The sequence below is a fragment of the Zalophus californianus genome, chromosome 9, assembly GCF_009762305.2.
Source record: "Zalophus californianus isolate mZalCal1 chromosome 9, mZalCal1.pri.v2, whole genome shotgun sequence".
Classification (NCBI taxonomy): Eukaryota; Metazoa; Chordata; class Mammalia; order Carnivora; family Otariidae; genus Zalophus; species Zalophus californianus.
In genome coordinates, this window is record NC_045603.1 from 81,113,826 (window position 1) to 81,138,596 (window position 24,771).

At 36.6% G+C, this 24,771-nt stretch overlaps 1 protein-coding gene across 18 annotated transcripts in view; it reads left to right on the forward strand.

The window, feature by feature from the left end:
• The window catches only part of LMNTD1 (lamin tail domain containing 1), a 496,795-nt gene that overhangs the window by 362,844 nt on the left and 109,180 nt on the right, over nt 1-24,771 (forward strand). For 3 of the 18 annotated variants that reach the window (XM_027592026.2, XM_027592032.2, XM_027592029.2), the window contains exon 2: nt 2,542-2,578. The exons of 11 other annotated variants lie outside the window; for them this stretch is intronic. Coding sequence is in view for 1 of the 7 variants with exons in the window: in XM_027592024.2 (XP_027447825.1) it covers nt 4,086-4,154 (69 nt within the window). In the remaining 6 variants the exon portion in view is untranslated. Of the gene's footprint in view, nt 1-2,541; nt 2,579-4,063; nt 4,155-9,345; nt 9,380-24,771 lie in introns of those variants that run through there. 4 more of the 18 variants (XM_027592024.2, XM_027592034.2, XM_027592027.2 and 1 more) reach the window with 4 other exon arrangements.

Below are 24,771 nucleotides of genomic sequence, written 5' to 3' on the forward strand. Positions count from 1 at the left end.
GTTCTTTCTTTTTCTTCAACCCCTGAGGGGCACAGTTAACTTAAAGTAGGATTAATCTAAAGCCTCCCTGATTCAGGGAGGCAGATTTTAAGAAATCTACTACATTGTGATCTTCCTGAGGGCAGCAATGTGTCTTGTACATTGCTATATTCCTGATGCTTACCACAGTACATGGACATAGAGTAGATTTCTAGTAAATGTTTGTTAAGTGAAAGAAGGTTGGGAACATATTATTTGTCCCTGGAATTTTGAGGATAGTCTGAAAAATAGAGACAAAGAAGTGATTTTCCCAGTTTGCCTTACTTGACCCACAGTTTCAGTTTCCCAAAGCAAATATTCCTATTTTATAATTAAGTGCTGAGGAGAATATGGCCCTAAGATTCAGGCAAAAAAAACTTCTGCTTGGCCTCTCTCTGACTTTAACATAGCTGTATACCTCCTAACAATTCTGAACCCAATAACAATATGTGAGTTTTTCCCCCACACCAGCAAGCAATTCTCTAACACCAGTTTGGTGTCCTACAACTTAACTCAATATTGACACCATCTACCTGGAGATAGCATCAGTTCTTACAAGTTTAAGAGCTCAGTCCCACAAGACTGCCCACCTCCTTCAAATACCAATCCAACAGCCTATGTTTCTGACCAATAGGCTATAGATTGGAGGTTCTAACAATTTCCTCCTTGGGTTTAATTAATGTGGTAGAGCAGCTCATATAACTCAGAGAAACATTTTACTTACTAGATTACTAGTTTATTATAAAAAGGTATAATTCAGTAATGGCCAGATGAAGAGATGCATAGAGCAAGGTATGGGGGAAGGGCACAGACCCTCCATGCTTTCTCTCTGTGTGTGTTCACCAACCTGGGAGCTCTCTGAACCCTGTCCTTTGGATTTTTATGGAGGCTTCATTACATAGGCATAATTGATTAAATCTTTGAGCAATGGTGATTGAACTCAATCTTCAGCCCTTCTCCCCTCTTTGGAGGTCTGAGAGTGGGACTGCAAGTTCCAACCTGCTAATCACATTGTTGGCTACCCTGACAATCAGCCCCAACCTTAGGTTACCTAAGGGATTTCTAAATGTCAGTTCATTAATTTCTTTATCTCTCTCATTACTTAGGAAATTCAGAGGTTTTTAAGATCTGTGTGCTAGAACCAGGGACAAAGACCAAATATACATTTCTGATTATAAATCACAATATCATTCCTCTCTACTCTCTGGACCTTCATTTCTTCATCTATAAATTGGAGAAATAGTAGTTCATACTTCATGTGACTATTGTGAAGATCAAATAAATTAATACATGGAAAGTTCTCCAGATAGTGCCTGGAAGAGGAACAAACTCTCTAGCAAGCTAACCCAAGCAAGAAGTCATCTTGGGGAACATATATTAAAAAGAAGGATATTGCTTCTTCTATTCCCAGTTAGAGAAACTCAAGGGTATTTCTCAAAGCATTGTCTTGCACTGTCTGCATCAGGATCAGTAGGATTCTTGGTTTAAAAAACAGATTCCTGAGACCTATCTTAGACTTCCTGAATAAGAATCCCTGGAAAGCCTCATTTTTAACAGATGCTTAGGTGATTCTTTGGTACTTTAAGGTTTGACAACCACACTGAGAGAGTGCATCTCCATTGCTATAAATTATCCTAGGTAACTCCAACATGCCTTTCCCTTCCATCCTTCCCCTGTAATACTGCAAGGACATTTCAAGAATAACCAAACTGATTTGCTATTAGCCAGAGTGTCTTATAAAATCATTTGTTAACTTACTCAACATCCTAAGTACTCCCATTGATCTATCCTACCTAGTTAGAACTCATTTATAATTGGATCATTTAAAGAATAATTACCAGAGAATCTCAGAAACCTTTTACTTTCTACAGAGATGTGATTGATGGAATTCTCTGCACATGTAGCAAGTTTTAACTTTTAAAATCATAACAGAGAGGCTCTCCTGTTAATGTCTTCTTGGGCTACTTTGGTTTGTCTATCTCTTGAAGGAGTGGCCTGTCTATAACTTAATCATGATTCAGGATCCTTCCATAGTTTCTAAGACTTATTTTTAAGTCTCCAAGTAATGCTACATTTATATACAGAATCTATTTCAGCTCTGAATTTGGAGAAATTCCAAAGTCTATATATATCTGTAGATCCCCAAGAGGTAAACCAGAAAATCAAAGGAGCTTAGTTCAAAGGACAAGGAAGGCATAACCTGAGACCTCTGTAGTAACAATATCTATTACTTTGGCCAAAACTTCTAATTTATAGAATCCAGGTTGGGACAGGGAGCAGGAACAAGGATTCCAAGAAATATTTCAGAATTATGCAGTTTTGTTGTTGTTCATACTTATTTCCGGCTGAAGCTGACGGTGAGATTATTCTTTTTTTTAATTTAATTTTATTTTATTATGTTATGTTAGTCACCATACAATACATCATTAGTTTTTGATGTAGTGATCCATGATTCATTGTATTCAACAGTGACATTATTCTTAAAGAATCTTCTAAGTAAGTGTTTCATGTGATTCTTTATAGGTTTCTGAGCAAGATTATCATCTGGAGACAGACTTCTGTAAGATGAGTTATGTCTTTGTATGCAATTTATTGATGAACAAGTATGAAAATAACAGCTGATTTAATTTGTTAAATTTGAGAATAAGTTTGGAAGTAAAGTTTGCACATCAACTTAACCATCTCTGGTGACACCAGTATATAAACAGAACTATTTGGATCTGAAAAATAAATGTGAAGCAGACAGTACTTGAAAGTAAAGGGAGGAAATCACACTGAGCTCTTCCCTGAATTCTTCTTTTGACCACTCTAGCATCCTTCTTAGATCCTAAAAATCCACATGGAGTTACCATATAATCCTCTTGTTCCTCAGTAAGAAAACATTTCATACTTGTTGGCTAGGGGCTATGACACCAGGTTTTTATTCCCTCTTCTGAATGAAGAGGAATAGAATTAGAATAGGGAAAGAAGTTAGGAAAATAAAAGTAAATACATTTTGTAGCCTAGATTTAATTTGTTGTAATATCAATTATTTCTGTCACTTTTCCATGTTAGAGTTCTATGCCAGGACAATAGAATTTAATCAAGAGTAATATATTTGGAACAATTTTTTTCTTGGTTTTATTACTCTGACTTAGAGATATTCAACTTTTTTTTTTTTGTCTCAGAATCACCTTACCTAATCCTAATAGATTCAGAGGATTACCAATTTTGACAGTTGACCTACCAACTATATTACCTTCTTGCTCCTCATATTTCATCAGCAAAAGTTGCTCCATTGAAAATGGATTCAAATGTTTTAAAACCAGATGCTTTAGGGATAGAACACCAGTAGTTCCTGTTTTGACAAATGAAGAGCTGTCTTCGGCCTTTAATTTACCCCTAGTACCTAACACCAGCCATATCAGCATTTCTCAGCAGCCACAGTCAGAATTGGCTTATAGTAACAGGCATGTTGTCTGTGTGATGGACTATATACAGCTTCTATGGGATGCTTCCAGGGAATATGCACCTCATATGCCTTTTCTTACTCTCTTTCTGACTGGAGAGGTTACTATTCAAAATGAAAAGTTTATTTAGTAATGTAAATTAGTTCCAAGTATGTCAAAGCTTACTGTTCATGTAGGATTATATGCCATATACTTAAATACATGATCTCACTTAGTTCTTATAACAACTTTATAAAGGAGGTATATATTTTCTGTTTTTGAAGAATAAATAGATCTCAGATAACTTACCAAAATCACATAGTTTTTATGAGATTTCTCTCAATTCAGTTTGAGGTTTGTCTGATTCCAAAGTCCAGGTTTTCCATCCAAGTTTCAAGAAGGAAAAGTCATAAGATTACCCAAACCACCTCCTGAACTCATCAAATCCAGAGTGTAACTTTGATCATCAAAGAGATTCATGATAATTTTGGTATAAATCAAGAAAACTTCATAATTATTAAGATAAAAGTAATTATTCAGACTTAAAAAATGCTGTTTTTCAAAGAATTACTATAAAGACTAATTGTCTCATTTTGTTTATTTCACCAAACCTATAGGGCACACCTATCTACAGGAATTATGCCAGTCCCTAAAGATATGAGGATGAATAAGATACACAGTCGCTATCCTTCATCTCACATCATCATGGTAGAGTTAGATATGAAATAAGACCTATAATCCAGAGTGCCATTCAAAATGTCCAATAACTATAGTGAACAAGCACCAACCAATCAGAACATGACTGGCTACATAAGCTGGTGTGGCTGAAGTGCATGCTTACTGCCTATCAGCTTTGCATTTAATAATGTAATTAATACTCAAATAGAGATATGTGGGAATACAGATGGAGAAGGGTAGAAGGAAGGGATGAAGATGATCATGAACAGTCTGAAAATAGAGATGGCAAATGATTTGAACCTCGAAGGATAAGTGGGAGTTTTCCATTGGACAAAATAAGATAGGGTATTTTAGACAGAGGAAGCAATTATATCAAACAAAGGCTGTATACGAAGAATCTAATATAGTCACATTTATAGGATCAGAGTGGAATAGTGGTTTTTAGGAGCTAGGAATGGGGAGTTACTAATCAACAAGCATAAAGTTTCAGTTAAGCAAGATGAGTAAGTTCTAGAGATCTGCTGTACATCATTGTCCCTGTAATTAACAATAGATAGATTCCATGTTAAGTGTTCTTACAGCAATAAAATTAAATTAAATATAACTAAATAAGCAAGCAAAAAAACTAAGACTGGACAGCATTGAGAAATGTCTAGCAGCTGTGGTTAGATTATAGGGTTCATGGGAGTAATGGCTAGAGATGATGGTAGATAGTCATTTTTGGCCAGATCATGAAGCTAAGCTAAGACGTTTTTACTTTCTTCCCCGGGCATCAGAGAACCTAAGAATTCCATTACTTGAGATAATTTTGGTTGTATTGTAGAGAATATACTAGAGGAAGAAGACCTTTTAGAGGCTATTTCAATAATTTAAGAGATATATGATGTTAGTCTGTACTGGTATTGTAAAGAGAAGGAGATAGATGTAAGAGACATTTTGACTATATATAATGGTTGATTGAATGTATTGAGGTGGGAAAGAAAAAATGAAGAATGAGTCCAAAGCATTTGGCTTGAGCAACTTTATTGGTTTTACCTGAGATAGTACAGGCAGATGGAGATAACATCTCCAGTATGTTTGGAAAGTGAGCAAGATAATGATCTTGGTTTCATACAAAATATGTCATGCAAACCACCCAGATGGAGAAGTCAGACAGACAATTGGAAATGTAGATGACTGACAGTACTTATCCTATCCTATACACACACACACACACACACACACACACACACACACACACACACACTTACTTGACAGACAACTCACAGCCTAAGGAGGAAATACTTTGAAACTAAAATGTGTAACTCCTCCTCCTTTAGCAGAACAATTTGTTTTTAGTTTTATGGTTTGAGTCAATTTATAGATTGCATATCATAATTTATAAATATCAATGTATTCTAAAACTAAGTTTGGCCTATTTTGATATTTTACTGTGCTGGTAAGTCTAAGGTTAGATCTTGATTGTCTTGTAGGTAAGTTTGATTTGCAAATATTCCTGAGACAGTTCTTTTATTATTTTGTTTTAGTGAATTCCAAGATTGCATGCTGTTACATGGTTTATGTGCACAAGTTGCACATAAAACTCCAGCACTGACTTGGCAAATGGCAACTGGGGGAATTGCTCAGTATTGGTACATAGCCTAAATCAGCTCTAGTCTACAATAATGGTAGTGAATCTTCATATCAATGAGCAATATAGTATTAAACAGCTCCCTCACTTACATGGTTTTGCATTAAACCAATTCACATATGCATGTAATATATTGTGTGATCAGTATCTCAAGTCAGACTGAAAGCATATGCTATTTCTATTATTTACCTGCCCATACCTGGTTCCCCAGGGGAAAAAACTACAAAGATGGTTAGTTTGTTTTTGGCACATTCTCACCTACTGGTACCACTGCTTTCCTAACATCCAGGCATCTAAATCCTAAAACTAACTCTACTTGCCCAATAGCCACCACTGTTGTACTTCACTCAGACCTGCCCTTTACATGTGCCTAGACCACCTTTCCTGCTCCTGTCTGGTGTCATTTAACTCCCATTTAAGCAACACCACATTTTAGGGATTTAGGTTTATTCACAGTAGTATTAAAATGGTCAGCCAATCTTCCCAAGGTATGTCCAAGGTGTGTGTGTGTGTGTGTGTGTGTGTGTGTGTACGTGCACACATGCCCTGTAATGTAAAATGTCTGCTTCCATGAATGACCTACTTCTTATTGTGCTCTGTAAGACCAAGCATATGGACAACTAGGCAGGTGAACAAAGCAAGAAGCCTCTCCTCAGTGTGAAGTTGAGACACTGGCAGGTATAAGAAATCAGTACACTGGGACTAGAGAAAATGGTTCTCACCATCTCCTCCTCAACCCTAGCTTTCTCCCTAAGACAGGTCAATGAGACCAGCACAGACCCTGAAATGTCCTACCCTCTCAGAATCTGTTTTCTGAATGCAGAGGTTACTTCTTAACTGGTCTCTGGAAGAGAGGCAATTGGCCTTGGTCAAAATGTCCAAAAAGAGAGGTTTGTTTTTACTTTCTATCTCCTTCATTGAATTACTTTCAGACCTTCTCCATACTTAATGGAAAAAACATATTGCATTAATTCTAAAATGATGATTTTTCACAATTTAACACCTCTGAAACTGGGACACATTGTATGATCAATGGCATCTTACAGCATTGGTGTTGCCTGGATTGAATTTTTATAAAAGCATTTATTTTCAACAGTTACCTAGGACCATTATTGATCTGGCACCACTTTAAATTAAACTTTATTTCTCAAGTTTTTACATCATACTAGTGGTGTGAATTCAGACCTCATATTTATGTACTGGCTGTGGTTCAAAATCTCAGGGAAGGTTTATCTTTTCTTTCTCCTCCCAGTACTAAGGTTAAGAAATGCAGGTTGTGTCTGAGGAATCCCAACTATCCCAGCTTTATGCCAGAGTATCTTATTAGATTCCCTATCTTGGACTGTTTTTCTTGGTAGTTGATAAAATAATGGCATATCTTATAGCCAAAAGAATGTAAGAAATTTGGTATTGGAATTGAAAAGGTTTACCAGGGACAAAAATTCTTGCCAGTTTATTACTTCTGAACAGCAGCACTGCCTTCTTCAGGTCTTTGCTTGTCTTTGAGAGCCTGCCAACACCTCTCAACAATACCCAGGTAATCACCCTCCAGATGAATGATTCACTATGCAATTTGTAGGTATAATGGGATTTGTTAATTTGTAATTTCATCAAGATGTAATTTGTGAGTAAAGATTGTGATAAAGCTATAATTACCACTGTGGTGATTTTGTTCATTGCTTTTGCAAATACTTATTAAGATATCTATTTTATGCCCTGGGGAAGGAACAGATATTACCAAGAAATGGTCCCTGACCTCAAGGATCTTAGAATCTCTTATGATTGAATAAGGCATGTGCAAAATAACTGTAATGTAATGTGGAAAGTAATGATGTGGGGGAAGGAATGAAAAATATGCCCCATGGATATTCAGAAGAGAAAGAAATCATTTCCAGTTTAAGGAGAATCAAAAAAGGTACTCTATAGAAGATATGGGTAATATTAACAATATAAATAATAATTACCATTTAAAATCATTTACTCACGTTATTTTTTTAATCCTTTTTGAAATAGATATTAATTCCATTTTATAGCTGAGAAAACTGGTTTTGAAGAATGAATAGATTTTTAGAGTCAGAAGGAGTATTGGGAAGGGTGTTACTTTATCAGTGGGAATAGTCAAAACAATGGCATGAATGTGGGAAAGCAAGGGGCACATATAAAAATACTACCTTGATTAATTTGGTTGGAGCATTAGATGGGTAAATGAAAGTAATAAAAGAAAATTGAATATTTTTTTTAGTTAGGTAATGGAGGAATAGATGGAAATTGTCATGGAGATAGAATAAAATAACCTGGCAGATAGTTAAGGAGAAAGATTTGTTGAAGATGAAGAGATTTGGGAATTATTCAGTCTGAGAGAAAGTGATACTAGGAGAAGAAACAGTAAACACAAGAGAATATGGTACATTGAGGTTCTGGCTTAACAAGCTTAATTATAAATGTCTTAACACTGTCTGTGCAAGTAGAGAAAAGGCTTGGGGGAAGGACCAAGCAAAGTATGATACATAATCTATGGTGGTAGGGGTTATGAAGTTCTGAACATCAAGGGTAGTCTCGCTGGACAGATAATCTTAGATCAGGGTGCATCAAACTCAAATCCAATTCCGGGAGGTACCATGTTGTACCAAATGTGATCCTCATAGCATGGACCATGGTGACTCATGAAGGAAGTGAGGACTAACTGTCACCAGGGACAAACTTTCAAGGCCAAACCTTCCAATTTCAAGAGAGAAGTTGACAGCAAAATTGAGCCACAAGGAAAATGATTTATTTAGGCTAAAAGGGTTTATCTGAACCAGTTCTGTCTCATTGCTAGTTACCAATTTCCTAGGGCACAAGGTTGAATTTTGAAAAAGATACTCCCCATTCCACCCCTTGGTGAACTGGCAGAAAAATTGGGCATCACAGACCTAGGCAGAAGGGCTAGCTAAAGAGTTCTCTGGGTAGGGCTTTGTGCTTTTTCAGTGAAAGAATAAAATATTATGCTATCAGCCAGTTTAGGGCTCTTTTCATTTTAAAGCACTCTAATCTCAGGCATAGGGAAGTCAAAAGATTACATTATTTCTAGACCCTGTTTGTTCACAGGGAGGATAGCTAACACTTCTTGCCAGCCTGAATTCTCATTAATTCTAGGACTGGGCTGAGCTCTATTCCTATCAGAGAGGTTCCTAATAATTAGGGGCAGCTGCATAGGGTTGGAAAAATCTGAGCCTTGCAGTAGACAGTTGGAATTGTTGAATTAGAGCTTAATAGGAAAGTATAAGCTAGGGATTTTATTTTTTTTTAATTTTTTTAAGCTAGGGATTTTAGAATTATAAAGATGTAATGTTTGCAGGTATGGAAAAGTGAATGAAATGGCTGAAGGAAATAGGAAAGGGAAAAAAACAAACAGAGGAAAGGCCAAGGACTGACACAAGAGGATCCTCTGAACTTGGAGAAAAAGAAGAGGAAGGGAAGTTGGTCAAGAATTTGGAGGGAAGAAAGACAGGAGAGAATGGTATCTTATAGAAACAAAGAAAGACATTTCAAACAGAAGAGTAGTCAATCATGTCAAAAGTTCCAGAAAGGAGACAGAGGATTGAATCCATTTGATGAATCTACTAGGAGGTCCCCCAAAGAGCAGGTATGATTTATTCATAAAGGAACAAATCATATCACAGTGGAATTTTTTCAAAGATTTTATTATTTGTTTGAGAGAGAGATAGCATGAGTGGGGAAGAGAAGCAGATGGAGAGGGAAAGGCAGGCTTCCCTCCTGAGCAGGGAGCCTAATGCAGTGCTTGATCCCAGGACTCAAGGATCATGACCTGAGCCTAAGGCAGACATTTAACCGACTGAGCCACCCAGGTGTCCCTATCACAGTGGATTTAATGAGAGTGAGCAGTAAGGAAATGAAAGCAGTGTAGCCTTTTCTGTGCCCAAAGATCTTTGGTTGAGGAAGGAAGGAAGGAAGGAAAAAAGGCAAGAAGGAAGGTAGGAATGATTATGCTACGACAGTAGCTCCAAGTTGAGAAGTTGTGTTTTTTGTTTTTTGGTGTTTTGTTGTGTTTTTTTTTAATTCAAATCTTTGAAAATTTTTCTTTGGAAATAAGTCTACCGCCTCTAATTTTTTATTTTTGCACTGTTTCCATTTTATGAGATTTGGATTCATAGCGTCCTGGTTTAAGTCCCTGCTGCCATATACTAGCTTTACCTTTTCCATTAAATACAAGCTGTATGATTTTGATGAGTCACTTAATCATACATTTTTCATGAGCAGATAAATAATTTCTCTTTGTTTACTTTGTTATCCTTCTTCCCAGAAGATCTGTTTAGGTTAGTTGTCAATGCAGAACATTTCTTCTGCAGAGAATGCCCCACCAAAACATACTCAGAGGCACTAATCTACGTGAATAAGGTTTTTACAAAATAAATGATTGTGAGTCTAAAATAGTAACGTTATCTTATACTTGTATACTTGTATAGTTCTTCAGACATTTACAAAGACCTTTCACAGGCATTTTCTCATTTAATTTGCATAACATATTCTGTAAAAACAGGAAGAGAAAAGTGAAGTAGCTATAAAAGAACAAGATTATTACGATAAAGAAATATCGCCAAGTAGCAAGATAAATTTGAATCTCACCTTAAATTTGTTATGTAACCTATAGGCTATAAGATTAGCTCTTTTGTTTAAGCCCAATACTAAAAGGAGTACTAAAAGGAGTATTTTATTATTATTATTGACTGAAGACACCAGTATAGTAAACAGTGAAGCCAAAAGATATACAAATATTTTGTTTAAGCAGTATGAAGATAAGTTTTTAGTAATGGCTGTCCAGGTGATCTGTACTAACTCTCCTGCTAAAAACATCTAGAAAAGCTGGGAAAATGTAACAAAACTAAAGATACCAGAAAGCTATCAAAGCATTCAAGTATCATGATTCCCAAGATCCAGAAAAAGAAAAGACCCAAAGGATAACCCATCTTTACTGTCAGATTTGCCCTAAATTCATCAGGTTATTTTAGGAAGAGTTGGTTGACAGGATGAACAGAGGTTTTATAGATTTGAAGATTTGGAGGACAAAAGTTGGAGTTTAAGGTCCAACAAAAAAAGAAGCCCTGGTAACATCTCCCTCCAGACTTTCGGTTAGAACCCTAAAAGTCATACTCTAGGAGTAAGAATAACTCAGAAATGGACTGGCCTTCACAGAAACTGAAACCCAGCTTTAAATTGTTTTTATCCCTGATTGAATTAATTAAGTTAATAAGAACTTCCTAGTGTCTCTAGCCACCTAATATATATACTCTGAAGCATGTAATCTCACTTTAGACCTAAGTTATATATCATAATTTTTTCATAAACTGTGTTTGGTACTCAATCAAGAATATTCAAAAATATGAGGAAACAAGACAGGTGCCTAAACACCCATAGAAATAACACATAGAAATAACACATAAAAATAATTTATACAATGCCATAGCAAAGAACCCCCAAATAATCCAATTAAAAATGGGTGAAGAACCTGAATAGATATTTTCCCAACCCAACAGGTACGTGAAAAGGTGCTCCACATCACTGATTATCAGACAAATGCAGTCAAAACCACAGTGAGCTATCACTTCACACCTGTTAGGAGGGCTTTTATGAAAAAGATGAGATAACAAGTATTGATGACGGTGTAGAGAAAAAGGAACCCTCATGCCCTGTTGATGGAAGTGTAAAATATAGGCAAAACCTGCAATCAAAATGATACATTTTGATATGTCTCTGTAATTTTGACAATATCTAGGAAAAATCATATAAATGATTTGAATAACAATTATTACAATTAAACTGAGACCTATAAAGGACTACACTCAAAAAAATCAGAGTGCACACTCCTTTCAAAAATACATGAAAATTTTACAAAAATAGACCATATGCTGGCCATGAGGTAAACTCAATAAATTTGGGACTTAAAATATTCAGAATTTTTTCTCCAAACACAAGGAAATTTGGCTAAAAATCACTAACAAATGAATAACTAGAAAATTGTCATATGTTTGGAAATTAAGCAATAGCTATTTTTTTAAAAAACCTAAATTTTAAATTTTATTATTTTAAATTTTTAAAATACATTGAAATAAATGATAAAAAAAAAAAAAACCACTCATTGCTAGGGGCTCCTGAGTGGCTCAGTTAAGGATCTGCCTTTGGCTCAAGTCATGATCCCAGGGTCCTGGAATTGAGCCCCACATCAGACTCTCTGCTAAGCAGGGAGGCTACTTCTCCCTCTCCCTCTGTCTGCTGCTCCCCCTACTTGTGTACTCTCTCTCCCTCTCTCTGTAAAATAAATAAATAAATAAATAAACAAATAAATAAAATCTTTTTAAAAATACTACATAATAAATTAATGAAATAAAGCTTTAAGCCATGCTTAGTGGGAAATATATAGCCTCCACTGCCTATATTAGAAAATAAAAATAGGAGAGGAGCAAGATGGCTGAGGAGTAGAGGACCTAAATTTTATCTGCTCCCAGGAATTCAGCTAGATAGGTGTCAAACCATTCTGAGCACCTACGAACTCAATAGGAGATCGAAGAAAAGAATAGCAGCAGCTCTCTGAACAGAAAAGTGACTACTTTCTGGAAGGTCTCTTCTGATTTGTTTAGTGTATATTTTTCTGAGGTCATTGTTGCCCTGTTAGCATTTTGTTCTCTCATTCATCTGTTTTCCTCTGGACAAAATGACAAGATGGAAAAACTCACCTCAAAAAAAAAAGAACAAGAGGCAGTACTGACTGCCAGGGACCTAAACAATATGGACATTAGTAAGATGTTGGAACTAGAGTTCAGAATGATGATTATAAAGATACTAGCTGGGCTTGAAAAAACACGGGAGGCACTAGAGAAACCCTTTCTGGAGAAATAAAAGAACTAAAATCTAACCAAGTTGGAAATCAAAAAGGCTATTAATGAGGTGCAATAACAAATGGAGGCTCTAACTGCTAGGATAAATGAGGCAGAAGAGAGAATTAGTGAATTAGAAGACCAAATGATGGAGAATAAAGAAGGTGAGAAAGAGAGAAATAAATAACTACTGGATCACGAGGGCAAAATTCGAGAGATAAGTGATACCATAAGATGAAACAATATTACAATAATTGGGATCCCAAAAGAAGAAGAAAGAGAGAGGGGCAGAAGGTATATTGGAGCAAATTATAGCAGAGAACTTCCCTAATTTGGGGAACAAAACAGGCATCAAAATCCAGGAGGCACAGAGAACCCCCCTGAAAATCAATAAAAATAGGTCAACACCCCAACATCTAATAGTAAAATTTACAAGTCTCAGAGACAGAAAACCCTGAAATCAAGTCGGGACAAGAGGTCTGTAACCTACAATGGTAGAACTATTAGATTGGCAACAGACCTATCCACAGAGACCTGGCAGGCCAGAAAGAACTGGCATGATATATTCAGAGCACTAAATGAGAAAAATATGCAGCCAAGAATACTATATCCAGCTAGTCTGTCATTGAAAATAGGAGAGATAAAAAGCTTCCAGGACAAAAACTAAAGGAATTTGCAAACACGAAACCAGCCCTCCAAGAAATATTGAAAGGGGTCCGCTAAGCAAAGAGGGAGCCTAAAAGTAACATCGACTAGAAAGGAATAGAGACAATATACAGTAACAGTCACCTTACAGGCAATGCAATGGCACCAAATTCATATCTTTCAATAGTTACCCTGAATGTAAATGGGCTAAATGCCCCAATCAAAAGACACAGGGTATCAGATTGGATAAAAGAACAAGAGCCATTGATATACTGTCTGCAAGAGACTCACTTTAGACCCAAAAACACCCCCAGATTGAAAGTGAGGGGGTGGAAAACAATTTTCCATGCTAATGAACATCAAAAGAAAGCTGGGGTGGCAATCCTTATATCAGACTAATTAGATTTTAAACCAAAGTCTGTAATAAGAGATGAGGAAGGACACTATATCCTACTTAAAGGGTCTATCCAACAAGAAGATCTAACAATTGTAAATATCTATTCCCCTAACATGGGAGCAGCCATTATATAAGCCAGTTAATAACAAAATCAAAAAACACATCAACAACAATACAATAATAGTAGGGGACTTTAACACCCCCCTCACTGAAATGGATCATCTAAGCAAAAGATCAACAAGGAAATAAAGACTTTAAATGACATACTGGTCCTAATGGACTTCACAGATATATTCAGAACATTCCATCCCAAAGCAACAGAATACACAATCCTCTCTAGTGCCCATGGAACATTCTCCAGAATAGATCACATCCTAGGTCACAAATCAGGTCTCAACCAGTACCAAAAGATTGGGATCATTCCCTGCATATTTTCAGACCACACTGCTTTGAAACTAGAACTCAATCACAAGAGGAAAGTCGGAAAGAACTCGAATACATGGAGGCTAAAAAGCATCCTACTAAAGAATGAATGGGTCAACCAGGAAATTAAAGAAGAATTAAAAAAATTCATGGAAACCAATGAAAATAAAAACACAACTGTTCAAAATCTTTGGGATGCAGTAAAGGCAGTCCTAAGAGGAAAGTATATAGCAATAGAAGCCTTTCTCAAGAAACAAGAAAGTTCTCAAATACACAACCTAACTCTACACCTAAAGGAGCTGGAGAAAGAATAGCAAATAAAGGCTAAACCCAGCAGGAGAAGAGAAATAATAAAGATCAAAGCAGAAATCAATAAAATAGAAACCAAAAGAACAGTAGAACAGATGAATGAAATTAGGAGCTGGTTCTTTGAAAGAATTAGCAAGATTGATAAACTCCTGGCCAGACTTATCAAAAAGAAAAGAGAAATGATCCAAATAAATAAAATCATGAATGAAAGAGGAGAGATCACAACCAACACCAAAGAAATACAATTAAAAGAACATATTATGAGCAACTATATGCCAGCAAATTAGATAATCTGGAAGAAACGGATGCATTTATAGAGATGTATAAACTACCAAAACTGAACCATGAAGAAATAGAAAACCTGAACCAGACCTATTACCACTAAGGAAATTGAAGCAGAAGATTCTCCCAACAAACAAGAGCCCAGGGCCAGATGGCTTCCCAGGGGAATTCTACCAAACATTTCAAGAAGAATTAATACCTATTCTTCTGAAACTGTTCCAACAAATAGAAATGGAAGGAAAACTTCCAAACTCATTTTATGAGGTCAGCATTACCTTGATCCCAAAACCAGACAAAGACCCCATCAAAAAGGAGAATTACAGACCAATATTCCTGATGAACATGGATGCAAAAATTCTCACCAAAACACTAGCCAATAGTATCCAACAGGTACAGTAAAAGGATTATTCACCACAACAAAGTGGGATTTATTCCTGGGCTGCAAAGTTGGTTCAACATCCAGAAATCAATCAATGTGATACAATACATTAATAAAAGAAAGAACAAGAACCATATGATCCTCTCAATAGATGCAGAAAAAGCATTTGACAAAGTACAGCATCCTTTCTTGATCAAAACTCTTCAGAGTTTAGGGATAGAGAGTACATACCTCAATATCATAAAAGCCATCTATGAAAAACCCACAGCGAATAGCATTCTCAATGGGGAAAAACTGAGAGCTTTCCCCCTAAGCTCAGGAACACAGTAGGGATGTCCACTATCACCACTGCTATTCAGCATAGTACTAGAAGTCCTAGCCACAGCAATTGTGGCTAGACAACAAAAAGAAGTAAAAGGCATCCGAATCGGCAAAGAAGAAGTCAAACTCTCACTCTTTGCAGATGAAATGATACTTTATATGGAAAACCCAAAAGACTCCACCCCAAAACCGCTAGAACTCATACAGGAATTCAGTAAAGTGGCAGGATGTAAAATCAATGCACAGAAATCAGTGGCATTCTTATACACCAACAACAAGACAGATGAAAGAGAAATTAAGGAGTCAATCCCATTTACAACTGCACCCAAAACCATAAGATACCTAGGAATGAATCTAACCAAAGAGGCAAAGAATCTTTACTCAAAAAATTATAAAATACTCATGATGAAAAAAATTGAAGACACAAAGAAATGGAAAAGCGTTCCATGCTCATGGTTTGGAAGAACAAATATCGTGAAGATGTCAACACTACCTAGAGCAAGGTACACATTTAATGCAATCCCTATCAAAATACCATCAACTTTTTTCAAAGAAATGGAACAAATAATCCTAAAATTTGTATGGAACCAGAAAGACCCCGAATAGCCAGATGAATGTTGAAAAAGAACAGCAAAGCTGGCGGCATCACAATTCCGGACTTCAAGCGGTATTACAAAGCTGTCATTATCAAGACAGTATGGTACTGGCACAAAAACAGACACGTAGATCAATGGAACAGAATCGAGAGCCCAGAAATGGGCCCTCAACTCTATGGTCAACTAATCTTCGACAAAGCAGGAAAGAATGTCCAGTGGAAAAACGACAGTCTCTTCAACAAACGGTGTTGGGAAAATTGGACAGCCACATGCAGAAGAATGAAACTGGACCATTTCCTTACACCACACACAAAAATAGACTCCAAATGGTTGAAAGACCTAAACGTGAGACAGGAGTCCATCAAAATCCTAGAGGAGAACACAGGCAGCAACCTCTTTGACCTCAGCCACAGCAACTTCTTCCTAGAAACATCGCCAAAGGCAAGGGAAGCCAGGGCAAAAATGAACTTGGGACTTCATCAAGATAAAAAGCTTTTGCAAAGCAAAAGAAACAGTCAACAAAACCAAAAGACAACTGAAAGAATGGGAGAAGATATTTACAAATGTCTTATCAGATAAAGGGCTAATATTCAAAATCTATAAAGAACTTACCAAACTCAACACCCAAAAAACAAATAATCCAATCAAGGAATGGGCAGAAGACATGAACAGATATTTTTCCAAAGAAGACATCCATATGGCCAACAGACACATGAAAAAGTGCTCAACATCGCTCGGCATCAGGGAAATCCAAATCAAAACCTCAATGAGATACCACCTCACACCCGTCAGAATGGCTAAAATTAACAAGTCAGGAAATGACATATGTTGGCGAGGATGTGGAGAAAGGGGAACCCTCCTACACTGTTGGTGGGAATGCAAGCTGTTGCAGCCACTCTCGAAAACAGTATGGATGTTCCTCAAAAAGTTGAAAATAGAGCTACTGTATGACCCAGCAATTGCACTACTGGGTATTTACCCCAAAGATACAAATGTAGTGATCCGAAGGGGTATGTGCACTCCAATGTTTATAGCAGCAATGTCCCACAATAGCCAAACTATGGAAAGAGTCAAGATGTCCATCAACAGATGAATGGATAAGGAAGATGTGGTATATAAATTCAATGGAATATTATGCAGCCATCAAAAAATGAAATCTTTCCATTTGCAACAAGGTGGATGGAACTAGAGAGTATTTTATGCTAAGTGAAATAAGTCAATCAGAGAAAGACATGTATCATATGATCTCACTGATACGAGGAATTCTTAATCTCAGGAAAAAACTGAGGGTTGCTGGAGTGGTGGGGGTGTGAGGGATGGGGTGGCTGGGTGATAGACAATGGGGAGGATATGTGCTATGGTGAGTGCTGTGAATTGTGTAAGACTGATGAATCACAGACCTGTACCTCTGAAACAAATAATACATTATATGAAAAAAAAAAGAAGAAGAAGATAGTAGGAATGGAAAAATGAAGGGGGGGAAATCAGAGGGGGAGACAAACCATGAGAGACTATGGACTCTGAGAAACAAACTGAGGGTTCTAGAGGGGAGGGGGGTGGGGGGATGGGTTAGCCTGCTGATGGGTATTAAAGAGGACATGTATTGAATGGAGCACTGGGTGTTATATGCAAACAATGAATCATGGAACACTACATCAAAAACTTAAGATGTAATGTATGGAGACTAACATAATAAAACAAAATTTAAAAAAAAAGAAAAGAAAAATAGACTTCAAAACAATTATTTAAGCATCCATCTCAAGTAGTCACACAAAGAACAGCAACAAAGTGAACCCAAAGAAAGTAAAAAAAATATAAGGAGAAAATATACAAATAATCATATAATAAAGATAAAAAACTGATAGATGGCTCTTTAAAGGCATTGATAAAATTAACTTAGAAAAAAAAAGGCACCTGGGTGGCTCAGTTGGTTAAGTGTCTGCCTTCGGGTCAGGTCATGATCTCAGGGTCCTGGGATCAAGCCCCAGATGGGGCTCCCTGCTCAATGGGGAACCTGCTTCTCTCTCCATCCCTCTGACTCTTCCCCCACTCATGCTCTCTCTATCTCAAATAAATAAATAACATTAAAAAAAATAAAAATATAAGAATAAACGCCTTCCATCCTATTTGCTGTCTTTTGAAGTCCTATCTATCCTTAGAAGTCCACCTATCTCACCCCTTCTGTGAAGTCTTGCCTAACCACAACAACAAAACTAATCATTTGCTGAGTTCTTATAGCTCTTAACAAAACTATTCTTTTGATGCTTTTTGCATTCTGTTATGTATTATATTTTTTTCATATTCAGATACTACTGTCCCATCAAAAGAGTAAATTCCAGAAGAGCAAGGAACATGTCTGACACCTGTTTATATTATTGTGGTGTATCTGTCCAGTTACTAAACAGTGTTGCTCAATATTTTTCAGGGAATGGTGTGGTGTAATGGTGAAGAAAGTAATCCCTTAAGTGAGAGAGACCTAAACTCTGGCCCTGGTTCTGCTACTTCATAGCTGTTACTCTAGGCAATTACCTAACTGCTATAGGCATCAATTTGCTAATCTGTGAAAGGCAGTTAATAATGCATCCTTAAAAGGGTGAAATGAGATAATATACATAGAGTACTTAACACAAATAAGAAACATGATAAATAATAGCTGATAACAGAAATAGGAGTAGTAGTCACTATTGATTATGGCTGACTCTGAATTGTAAGTGGATTTACTCAGAGAACTAAGGGAGAAACAAATGTGAACGAAGAACAACAAAACTAAGACTAATAGAACAAAACTAAGCTAGATGATGTATCAAGCATTTCATAAAAATGTCCAGCTTGTCTTTCTTCTACTGCAGACTAATCTACATGTAGCCAAAGATCTTTTAGAGAGTTCCGTTTCCTAACACTGCATGAATTTTCTCATTCCATCTCAGATGTCTGGTTTCTCACCTCTTTCTAACACACAGGGTCTCAAATAAATGACACGGTAAATTTTTAGACACAGCATTACCCACCCCCGTGGCTTATTTTCTGTTGCTAGTGAAGGTTAAAACTGTCCTCTTGCAAAAGATATAACTCAAAGCTCAGGGTCCTTAATAATTTTAGAAACATCCTAATTTCTTCTGTTCTCTCATTTGCACATGAAGAAGAAAACTGCCAACCACCTTAAATTTAATTTCCCAACTTCAGTTTGCTTATACATCACATTTTCAGAATAATGAAACAGCTTCATGTATGTAAATAGTATCACAGGATTTTTCAAGAATAACTAATTCACTTTTGGTGAACTGTACCTCTCATTGCCACCTATCACCATTATCAATAATGAGTAAAGCTAACACTGATCAGACTTGTTATGGTGTGCCATAACCAAAGAGGAAGAGAAGGAGGCTCCCCCCTTGCCTCGTGGGCTTCCACTTTGAGCTTGGCTGGGCTCCATTTAGACTTATACTTGTGCCTGAAGCTATTGATAGTGCTCATGTTCATACTTCTAATAACTCTCTTGCATACTCTTTTAATCCAGTGCTCCTCACACAGTGTTTCTATGGAGTATTAGTATTCCATAAGTTGTAGAGAAATAAAGCATTTATTTGATTGTAATATTGAATAATGATTGCCTTTACCCTGCTTGCAGAGAAAAAAAAGTTAATGGATAGCATTTTCTCAATTCAAACTGTTCTCCAATAATTCTTTACATGTCTTTGGCTCCAGACACCACTTTTTCTGCTAAAGGTTGCCAGTAGATGACAGAAGAAAATGAAGTTGCAAAGTCATATCAATAAATAAACTCAAAACCAATCATTTGTTCTTGGTTCAACAGTTTGGTGTTTTATTTTGTTTTGAGGCCTATAAGCTGGTGGTTTTAAGTTTATATGCTATACAAATAATACAAGATGGATTTCTTTTTGCTAGTAAAATATTTAAAAATAACATATACATGAAATAAAAAATATATTTATTTGTATTTTTTTAAATATTTTTCAAAGAACATGGTGTTCTGCAAATAAGATTGTAATCTGGATCTCTGCCCCCTAAACAAGTCTGAGATGCCTTATCTTAGAATAATAAGCATTATATTCCTCTAAAGAACATGGATAGAGAAAAAAATTCATGGATAGAGACTAAGCCTAAAATACATGTACCCTATGTGCGAAGTAATTATGCAGGTATTTATGAACCATTGTGAAAACTGATAGGAGTATCTGAAGATTGAAACTGTAGTTTGATACTCAGTATCACATATGCAGATCTAAGATCTTAGTGTTGCTTCCCAATAGAATTGTGATTGGAAAGACCCATGAAGGTATTTGGACAAACTATCTGAAACTTGAACTTCCCCAAAATGATTCTTTACCCTTTCTGTGAACACTTCCAAGAGGACCTTAATGTGACCCTGACTTCAAGGTAAAATAATAGCAACTATGTTTGCAGCTGTGTTACTTATATGTGGATCTTGTGAAGGAAATGAACCAACCTCGTGCATTTTTAGACTAGGAAGATGCTTTACAATAGGAATCTCTACTATATTTATGTAGGTGCAAATGTGAAACTGTATTCCTATATATACAAAGTCTTTGAATCTTAGCTAGTGAAACGTGTCATGTTTTAAATTGTAATTTTAGGCTGCATATTACTCGATATGGGAATTCCCACCCTTGGCCTGAGAGGGGATGAAAATTCTCCTTATATATACAGTCGGCATTCACATAAGACGTTTTATTTACGTTACCAAATTAATAAAATCCCCTATGGTGCAAATGTTCTCCATATGTGGATACAGAGGGCTAGAATACATAAAGCCAGTTCTTTGTGTTTTCAGCTTTTAAAAAATTATGTGCACGTAATGTTTTCCTGGATTGTTTTTAATTGCTGAATATGATACTTTGCCACTTTTAATTTTTTCTTAAAGTGAAAGCTCAGAAAATTAAACTCAGTTTTCATCATCCTATTTTACCCTATATCTGTCTCATGGGGAGTACTTCAATTTCTCATGCAAAATTCTGGTGTTTTTCCAACAGAGGATAAGACCAAAGAAAGAATTGACACAGGGTCAGGAAGCCAGGAGAGAGTCATTTGAGACCAAAGCAGAGAGAAAGATCAGGGCAAAGCTGATTCAGGAGTAGGTAAGATGTCAGGCAGTTACCATGGAAGGAGTTAGGAAGATTTTGGACAGGCACTGCAGTAGAGGAACAGGGAGTACAGTGAGGAGTCTTTGTAATAAATGTGAGACCATATTCTGGCTCTGCCATTTATTGGTGGTATAACCTTGGAAGAAGTATTCATCTTTCTGAACTTCCACTTCCTCATTTGAGAACATGGGGAAATTCCCATCTTCCAGAGCTGTGATGAAAGAACCTGTGTAAAGAGTATTGTACCTCAGGGCAGAGATGCAAGATGGCGGAAGAATAGGGGACCTCATTTCATCTGGTCCCTTGAATTTAGCTAGATATCTATCAAACCATTCTGAACACCCATAAATTCAGCCTGAGATATAAGAAAATATGTCTGGAACTCTACAAGTAGAAAAGCGACTGCTTTTTGCAAGGTAGAAGGTGCAGAGATGTAAATCTGTGGGGAAATATCAGAAGATATTCAGAGATCAGGGCATGGCCCAGAGCCAAAGAGGCACAAAAAGCCTCCAGGGAATAAAAGCCACACGGAGGACCAGCTTACACTGAGCCCAGTCCTGGGCAAGGGGCAGTGCAACTCTGTCTAGGCAAAGACACCTGAGAAACAGCACAGCAGGCTGCTCCCTAGAAGACGATCTGGAAGATTAGGTGCAAACTAGGTTGCAGGTGCAAACTAGGTTGCAGATCCCCAAGACTGTAAAACTCCAGCACCAGGGGAAAATAGTATACTGAGCTTGAGGGTTTTCTCATGATTCGGTTATCTTTCAGTCTAAAAATTTTCCTTCCCCCCCCCATTTCCCATTTCAATTAATTTCTTATTTTACCAACTTATGGTTTTAAGTCGCTTTTTAACTTTATTTTTTACATCTACATTTAATAGATATATGCTTGCTTTTAGTCCTTTTCCATTCTATTCAATTTTATTTTTGTATATATATAAGTTTTGCTTTCTTTGTAATTTTGGGAGGTAGTGTCTTCTAATACACAGACCAAACTTCACTAAGGAACAAGTGGATCACCCTGCTTTGTCCACCCTGTGAGATTTATAGTCTCTCCCCCCCACACACACACTTTGTTTTGGGTTTTTTTTTTTTCTCTTTTTATTGTTTGTTCTGTTTTGTTTTTTGTTTGCTTTTCTGTTTTGGTTTTTAACCACTTTGGATTTGTTTAGGGAGTATTTTGCTTGGTCAGGGTTGATATTTTGGACTCTGCTCACTTGTTTACCCATTCTTCTCTTGGCAAAATGACTAGAAGGAGGAATTCACCACAAAAGAAAAAAACAGAGGTAATGTTCTCTTCCATGGAGCTAATCAATATGAATATAAGTAAGATGTTAGAGATGGAATTCAGTATAGCAATTATAAAGTTAATATCTGGGCTTGAGAAAAGCATAAAAGACAGTAGAGAACCTCTAAGTAAAGAAGTATGATCTAATCAGGCCAAACTTAAAAATGTTGTAACTGAGATGCAATCTAAATTGGATGCTCTAACAGCTAGGGTGAATGAGTCAGAAGAGAGTGTAAGTGAAGACAGGCTGATGGAAAGGAAGTAGAGGAAAAGAGAGAAAGACAACTCAGAGCCCATGAAGAAGGGCTTCAAGAATTTAATGATGCTTTGAAAGAAACAAATGCCAAATTACTGAGGTGCCTGAAGGGGAGAATGGAGGCAGAAAGTATATTTGAGCAAATCATAGCTGAGAACTTCCCTAATCTGGGGAAGGAAACAAGCATTCATGTCCAAGAGGCAGAGAGGACCCCTCCCAAAATCAATAAAAATAGATCATTGCCCCAACACACAGTAGTGAAGCTTGAACATTTTAGAGGCAAAGAGACTTCCTGAGAGCAGCTCAAGACAGGAGATTCCTTATGTACAGAGGAAGGAACATCAGATTAACATCAGACCTATCCACAAAAACCTGGCAAGCCAGAAAGGGCTGGCATAATATATTCAGGGTATTAATGAGAAGAACATGCAGCCAAGGATTCTTTATCCAGTAAGGCTGTCATTCAGAATGGAAGGAGAAATAAAGAGCTTCCAGGACAGACAGAAACTGAAAGAATATGTGACTACTAAGCCAGCCCTGCAAGAAATATTAAGGGGGATCCTGTAAGCAAAGAGAGATCCCAAGAGTAACATATACCAGTAAGAAACAGAGACAATCTACAGAAACAGGGACTTCACAGGTAATACAATGGCACTAAAATACCTTTGAATAGTTACACTGAATGTAAAGGAATTAAATGCCCTAATCAAAAGACACAGGGTATCAGATTGGATTAAAAAAAAAAAAGCAAAATCCATCAATATGCTATCTGCAAGAGACTCATTTTAGACCCAAAGATACCTCCAGATTGAATGTGAAGGGGTGGAAAACCATTTATCATGCTAATGGACATCAAAAGAAAGCTGGGGTGGCAATCCTTATATCAGACAAATTAGATTTTAAAGACTAATAAGAGATGAGGAAGGACATTATATCATACTTAAAGGCTCTATCCAACAAGAAGATTGTAAATATCTAATAATTGTAAATATTTATGCCTCTAACTTGGGAGCAGCCAATTATATAAACCAATTAATAACAAAATTAAACACATTGATAATAATAGTAGGGGACTTTAACACCCTACTCACAGCAATAGACAGATCATCTAAGCAGAAGATCAACAAGGAAACAGGGCTTTGAATGACACACTGGACCAGATAGATTCACAAATACATTCAGAGTACTCCATCCTAAAGCAACAGAATACACATTCTTCTCAAGGGCACATGGAACTTTCTCCAGAATAGATCACATACTGGGTCACAAATCAGGTCTCAATCTGTACTAAAAGACTGAGATTATTCCCTGCATATTTCCAGACCACAATGCTTTGAAACTTGAACTCAATCACAAGGGGATATTTGGAAGGAACTCAAACACTTGGAGCTTAAAGAGCATCCTACTAAAGAATGAATGGGTCAACCAGGAAATTAAAGAAGAATTTTAAAAAGTCATGGAAACAAATGAAAATGAAAACACATCAGTTCAAAACCTCTGGGATACAGCAAAGGCAGTCCTAAGAGGGAAGAATATTGCAATACAAGCCTCTCTCAAAAAATTAGAAAAATCGCCAATACACAAGCTAACCTTATACCTAAAAGACCTAGAGAAAAAAACAGCAAATAAAGCCTAAACCAAGCACCAGAGAAATAATAAAGATTAAAGCAGAAATCAACAAAATAGAAACCAGAACAGTAGAACAGATCAATGAAACTAGAAGCTAGTTCTTTGAAAGAATTAATAAGATCAATAAACCTCTGACCAGATTTATCCAAAAGAAAAAAGACCCAAATTAATAAAATCATGAATGAAGGGGGAGAAATCACGACCAACACTGAAGAAATAACAAACACTTATAAGAACATATTATGAACAAATATATGCCAACAAATTAGGCAGTCTGGAAGAAATGGATGTATTCCGGGAAACTTATAAACTACCAAAACTGAAACAGGAGGAAATAGAAAATCTGAACAGATGCATAACCAGCAAGGAAATTGAAGGAGTAATCAAATATCTCCCAATAAACAAGACTCCAGGGCCGGATGGCTTCCCAGGGGAAATCTACTAAACATTTAAAAAAAAAAATCTACCTATTATACTAAAGCTATTTCAAAAAATAGA